The following is a 7,113-nucleotide window of genomic DNA, read 5'->3' on the forward strand; positions in this document are numbered from 1 at the left end:
GGATGAGACGTAAAACCAAGGTCCTGACTCTCTGTGATCATTAAAAATCCAAGGGCATTTCTTGAGAAGAGTAGGGGTGTCACCCTGGCGTCCTGGCCAAATTTCCCATTGGCCCTTATCAATCATGGCCTCCTAATATTCCCCATATTTGAATTGGCTTCATTACTTTGCTCTCCTCCCTACTGATAGCTGATGTGTGGTGAGCGTTCTGGCGCACTATGGCTGCCGTCACATCATCCAGGTGGATGTTGCACATTGGTGGTGTTGGAGGGGAGTCCCCATTACCTGTAAAGCGCTTTGAACGGAGTGTCCAGAAAAGCACTATATAAGTGTTAGCAATTATTATTATTCCTTGCTTTGTAAAAAAAAAAACTTTAGTTGATCATTTCAGGAAAGACCATTTGGAATACAAATTGCTTTTCTATCCATGTAAAAATAATACTGTAAATTTTGATATACTAATACACCAACACCCAATTGTCTTTTAAGTAGAGCATTTGTCATTACTTACATTTACAATACAAACAGTAGATTAATAAAACGCCTTGTCACCATCTTATCCTGTTTGCTCTTTTTAGTTTTCTTCCTCAGCAACGTGTCTAACAAGACTGCAACATCGGCTGTGGTGACTTGGCAGCCTCCAGTGACGGACGTTGGGCTGGTCACAGGGTACCGAGTTTCCTACAGGCCTGTGAGCAGCACTGAGCCCAGCACTAACCTCACTCTTCCTGCTACAGCACTTGGAGTGAACCTGACAGGTAGTGAACAAAAAGAAAGGACTTAACTGACACAATAAAAAGCAATAGGTATTATTAATAGTCAGATACAAACAAGTAACAAACACCTTTTAATTTTTTTTTAATATGCATGTGTTCAAATTCTCATACTTCGTGTGATATTCTTAAAAAAAACATCTCTTGTCAAGCTTCAGGGTTCAGTGGGTATTAGCTCAATATATTTGGAGTTTTTGGATTCATTGGAAGGCGTCATGTGAAAAACTGCTTATGGGTCACCGTATTTATAAACTGTAATTGTACAAAACATTACCATTGTAATTTGAAAACAGTACTCACTTTTGTTGCTGTAACATTAGTCACTTTAGTAACAAATGCAGCTTTTAAAAATATATGCAAGTATAAGGTGTTTTTAGAATACCTGAATACTATTTTAACATGTTTTACTGTTTGTTTGATGTATTTAACTGTTATAACTGACTTTTGATTGGGCCCTTATTTCTCCAGGTCTGAAGGATGATACAGGGTACCTTGTATCTGTCTCTGCTCTGACATCCCTGGGTACTGAGGAGCGCAGCCCACTGATCTTCTTCACTACAGAGCCATGTGAGTGAGAGGATCTCAGCACCAACATTTGAGTGAATTACTTGTCATTATTTTAACATCTAAAATTTGCATGAACATTGTTCCTCTAGTGCCCCTTGCTGTGAACGCTACAGCCCAGAGCCCCACCAGTGCCCTAGTGAACTGGACCAGTCCAGCCTCTCTCTCAGTGTCCAGCTATGATGTCCAGTTCAGCAGAGTTGGGGACAACAGCTCCTCCACTGTAAACACCAAAGAGCAGTCAGTCCTGCTGCAGGGCCTCCTTCCCAACAGCACCTATAGCATCACAGTGACGCCCATCACCAACGGGACTAGAGGGCGACCAGGATACACCACAGTTACAACCCCATCAGGTAAGTGACATTGCCTGAAGACTGACACTGACCGAGACTAAGAATGAATTCCAAGCTGAAAAACAAAGATTTTCTTTTTGAGTCTTTTATACCCAGAATCTCTTAGAGGTAGCCAGTTGTTCTCTTAATTTACCATTGTACAAATATTTTCCTCAGACCAGTCATTAACTAGACCACTTGTAAATATAAACACCCAATAGTCCTGAGATATTCTTGTACACGATGCAGTGTCTAAATGACAAGTATATATTCAGTTCATACTGTACGTAATTTCAATACTCAGGTCTTTATATTGTTGTTGTGTCCTGTGCCTGTAGTGTCCCTCGCTGTGAATGCTACAGCCATGAGTCCCACCAGTGCCCTAGTGAACTGGACCAGTCCAGCCTCTCTCTCAGTGTCCAGCTATGATATCCAGTTCAGCAGAGTTGGGGACAACAGCTCCTCCACTGTAAACACCAAAGAGCACTCAGTCCTGCTGCGAGGCCTCATTCCCAACAGCACCTACAGCATCACAGTGACCCCCATCACCAATGGGACCAAGGGCCAACCAGGATACACTACCGTCACAACTCCAGGTCAGTAAATATTGTTCTTTAATTCCAGACTTTTAAAACTGAACTTCCATTCTAGAAGCTGCTGTACCACCTTATAGTATCTATTCTAAACAACCAGGCATCTATTTCTTGAGAGGTAATGGTTTTAAGAATTGAAATGAAATATTGTAGTAGCTCATACTGTATTAATGATTTCTTTCTTTTCCTTCTTATAATATATATAGTATAATAGTTTTGAGATATTTGTTTAACTTTATGTCCTAGATGTCACTGTGAAAAATCTCCCATCCGCTCCACTAGTCCTTGAGGTATTTGAGGTTGAATCAGACACAGGAGCAATCTTTGCTACTTGGATACCTCCAGAATTTCCTGAAGGAGACATCTTGCACTACATTGTAAGGTTCCCTTCCTAATGCTCATAATATAACCCCCCTTTTGTTATTTCATAATATATGGATGTAGATGTAGCTGACCCTTGTCTGCAGTTTATTGCAAAGACAAAACAAATAAATTAATCTGTTTTGGTTGTAGTCTGCATTGTATCTTACTGGGACTTCCTGGTAAACCTAAAGACAGGTTATGGATAATGTAGAGTAGTAACCAGCATGTTAAAAAACAAGCCTTAATGTCTGTAGTACTTGGTTCATGAAGACTTCAGAATCAACAAGGGCAAAAGAAAAACAACAGAAACTCTTTCTTAGAAATTTTAGAGGTTACATTGGCAAACTATTCATTGGTATGCACAATTTCTACTAATCTGTTACCAGCAAATGTAGCAAAAAATATCCTTCATCCTATTTAATGGTCAAAAACGACCTTTAATATTTTCTTACCATTGGCTCCTGTTACATTACCTTAGACAAAAACAAATTAAATCAAGGTTAGGACTGTTACAGTATACTGTACAGTATGTTTTCAAGTTCGTCAGGAATTGTCTTGCATTTATCACAGTAGATCTTGTAGGATTGGTTTGAGCATAAGCTATGCCAGCTATTTGTTAGCTTGATTACCAAGCAGCAATATACCACAGTGCTTCCTGGCCAGGTGGAATTGTCTCTCTTTAATGTATCAAATGTATCAATTCCTTGGGTATCTTCTACTTCTTAATTATCGGCGTCAAAATATTAAGGATCCTTCTAATTGTTTTTAGACCATTCAAATCCATTAATTTCTTTAAATGCTTCTTTGTCTTCATGATTGGATCTTGAAATTCACTGCTTTAATGAGGGATAGTAGGTGTGTTTATTCTGAAATCAAGTGAACCACCATCACGCATAACAGATGCCACTCAATTCATTTTGTGCACATACTGTAGATTAATTTAGGTTTGCCACAGCAAAGAGTTTGAATATTTACTGTCTCACTCAGACACTCATTACTTTTTATTTGTCTTCTATATCAATTATCTATTTACTTCTTTTACTTTGGATGTGTGGAGTATGTTGTGTAAGAAACATAATAATTATTACTTTGAAAGTGTTATGAATCCTACTTGTAAAGCAACAAAATGTGAAAACTTACCAAGGGTCTGAATACTTTTGCAAGATGCTGTATTCATTATTTATGTAGATATTGGAAGCTTGAAAGCCAGACTGTTTTAAAAATGTTTTTATAAAATTGCTATGAAAAACCACCTCATGCCCCCTCCCATAGACACACAAGCTCTTGAAACTAGTCCAGGAACAGCTGTATACAGTACAGAAAGTAATGAATTTCACTCTGAAAGTGTTTCTTTTCAGCTGTATTTGCAGGATGGAAACTCTCCTCCAAAAACATATCAGACAGAAGACCCTTTCTTGTACATTAATGGCCTGAATCTAGATACATCTTATAACATCACAGTTACTGCAGTTAATCAGATTGGGGAGGGACTGCCAAGCAACACAGCAAGCATAGTCCTTCAGTCACCACTTGTGAGTGATGCAGGTACTGTATTGTCACATTGTTTATATTCCTCTGAAGTGGAATAATTACTAAAATCCTTTATAATACAAACAGTTATTGGCACTTAAATACCAGTTGGTTCTTTAATTCAAAGCATTTTTGATGTAATTCAAATTTATGTTGTACATACTGTAATTATGTTTATGTAAATAAATCTGAGAAACAACTTTGTTGGTAAAAAATAATTTGGTTCTTATTCAGGCATTATGGACAGAGACTTACAGTAATTCAATATAATGTTTTTTAGAAGTAAAAAAAGCTCTTTAAAAAAAATCCTCCCTTAGTGTTCTCTACAAAATTCAAACTTTATCTTGCAAAATCATTTTTGTTATTGTAGCAGTTTAGTGTTCTTGCTCAATCATAAACACAGATTTGTGTTTTCTCTCTGTACGTGTGTCATACTTCATCATCATGAACTGTGAACACAAGAGGCTGTAATGTAGTGTATAGTTTCATGTTTCAGTTATTACCACCCTGTAGCCTATAGCCACATCTCATCAGCTAAGTGAGGTTAAGCCTAATTAGGTCTGAGATATGAGACCTCTATTAAAAACCTGGTTGATCCTCTAATTGGTGTTGATGGGTCAGTAGGTGGCACTCACCTGTATAGACCAGAATTCTTAATCCAGATTCCAGGGACACCACGGACACTTGTCTGCAGCAGTTGTTGTCCCCTGGATGAGTTTTATTCCTGAATGTACAGCAAGGTCATTAATAATACCATGACACTGTCTGGAAAAGGAGGTGGATCCTAGTCAAATTCCACTTTGGGCTTGTATGATACTGTATGTTTTCCATAAAAATTATTTGGTCTAAAAGCATGTGAAAATAGTAAATGATCACATAAAACTATTATTATTCTAAATGACATTTGTTTCAGCTGCTACCTACTGAACCCTGAAGTATACTTTACTTTTTATAGTTTTGTCTTTGGTCATTTTAATTTCAAAACCACTAACATCAGAAGTCCGCTGTTTTAAATGCAGTTCATTTGTTGATGTTTGTCACATCACTGATTCTTTTTTTTATTCTAGTTAAAATGTTTAAGCCCCAGCTGCTGACAAATGAAGACCTTTCTATCAGAACCTCCAGTATCCTGCTGAAGGAGCCTGACTGTGGCGTGTTTGAGAAAGCTGCTATGCAGATACAGACCATATACCAAAAAAATGTCTCAGTTGCATTAGTGGTAGCTGAAAGCAATGGTACAGTATGTGCTTGAGTCTGAAGGGCACATGTTGTTTGATTGATCTAATGTCATTCCCTTGGGTTTGTGCACTTCCCTAAGAGGCATGATATTAGTTTGTGCAGTTATTAATCCTGTCCTCTGTTGCTAAAAGTGTATCACACTGCATTTATTAGAGGTCTGACCCTACATTTGTCTTTAGTATCTGTAAGGGTAACTAAGAACTAACAACTTAGAGCATGTACAGTAGATATTGTAAATAGTAAATATTGAATTTGTGGCATGTTCATTAAATGTCTTCATTGAAATAGTACAGTATGTGCTGTACTGTACGTGTATATGCTCATATGCTTGTATTTTTATTTGGTCTTTAATGCATCTTTATTATATTTTCCTTCTTTGGCTTCTCTGTTGTAGTACTCAAGGAGAACTTCACAGTGGGTGTGTCAGCTTTTGCAAACCTGACTTATAATGAGACAAATATTGGTAGCCTAGGCCCATATGTATCTCTATCCAACCTCTCACCATATGATTGCTACCAAAAGATGAACAAGAGCAGGCTTCTTCAAAGGGACACTTCCAAGCTTTGTGGGTCATCTGTGGAAGACTGTAGGAATGCAGAGAAAAGAGAGTAAGCATTTTTTTTGTATTATTAAAGGAGACAATTTCCCTTTTATCCTTCGAAACATCTTAAAAACATCTTTAAAAACCAACAAAAAAATCCAAAGTACAAAGTCCTGTGAATTTGCAAACTTAAGACTTGAATATACTGTATACAATAGTAAAAGTTCAGGTGGGTAGCTGCGTCAGCATGCATAGGCTGCAAAGGAACAAGTAATAGGTTTATTCCATGCTGAAGAAGGCTCCACGGCCGAAACGTTGTGTTCTCTTTCTTCTTTTTTTCAGCATGGAATAAACCTATTACTTGTTCCTTTACAATAATAAAATGATAATGTCTAGCTTAAGTTTTTTGGGGGTTTTTAGTAAATGATACATAGGATCAGTAAAATACAAATGTTACTTTTAAGATTTAAGTGTTGGATTGGTCTACAGGGAAATTATATTAAGACTTAGGGAATACAATAGTGAAGAGAAACTTCAAAATTGAGTTTTCCTTGATTCTCAGTTTTATCCCTGAACTTAAACTTCCATCTGGAAACTTTCTAAATATTGTCATTATTGTAAAATCATTCCGTTTTACCTGTCATAGCACTAATGCAGACATTAGAGCCAATATTGTGGGCTCCACCAAGAAATGCATCTCAGCCAGAGATCTCTGCAATGGGCCACTTCGCCCTGAGACAGGATACAGGTAATTGTCGTTTTTCAGACTTTTATGGGATCCTTCATTTTAGCCTTTAATTTATTTTACAATACAATAGGCTACATGTTAATTGTGCTTTTTATTTTGCACTACCAATAGATTTACCTTAAGCTAAACTGAGCAATGTTAAGATTTCACTGCTGAGGGGAGAAAAAAATAAAATAACAGAACAGTAAGAAGAATAATCAGGACAGTAATAAGAATAATGTCAGACTAAGATTAGTAGGAAAGTTTGTTTTGTGTACGAGGTGCAGAAGTTAAGTGTGTTTTTTTTCCTATATTTGCTATTTCTGCTTTAGGACAAGGTATGTTCTTGTGGATGACACTGGGAAAGAAGTGATGAGCAGTAACTGGTCAGACACATTCAAGACAAAACCAGGTGAGGTTTCAAAATGTAGAATAGAAATTGGTCTGAAAA

General features: G+C 37.2%; 1 protein-coding gene across 1 annotated transcript in view; it reads left to right on the top strand.

The window, feature by feature from the left end:
• Positions 1-7,113, top strand: part of LOC148829235 (fibronectin-like) — a 37,049-nt gene that overhangs the window by 23,477 nt on the left and 6,459 nt on the right. The window contains exons 31-40 of the mRNA XM_088922576.1: positions 579-758; positions 1,242-1,340; positions 1,430-1,690; positions 2,008-2,265; positions 2,509-2,639; positions 3,984-4,170; positions 5,223-5,390; positions 5,789-6,002; positions 6,582-6,683; positions 6,995-7,074. Of these exons, the coding sequence (XP_088778702.1) occupies positions 579-758; positions 1,242-1,340; positions 1,430-1,690; positions 2,008-2,265; positions 2,509-2,639; positions 3,984-4,170; positions 5,223-5,390; positions 5,789-6,002; positions 6,582-6,683; positions 6,995-7,074 (1,680 nt within the window). The remainder of the gene's footprint in view (positions 1-578; positions 759-1,241; positions 1,341-1,429; positions 1,691-2,007; positions 2,266-2,508; positions 2,640-3,983; positions 4,171-5,222; positions 5,391-5,788; positions 6,003-6,581; positions 6,684-6,994; positions 7,075-7,113) is intronic.

The sequence above is a fragment of the Atractosteus spatula genome, chromosome 8, assembly GCF_055471065.1.
Source record: "Atractosteus spatula isolate fAtrSpa1 chromosome 8, fAtrSpa1.hap1, whole genome shotgun sequence".
In the NCBI taxonomy this organism is placed as follows: domain Eukaryota; kingdom Metazoa; phylum Chordata; class Actinopteri; order Semionotiformes; family Lepisosteidae; genus Atractosteus; species Atractosteus spatula.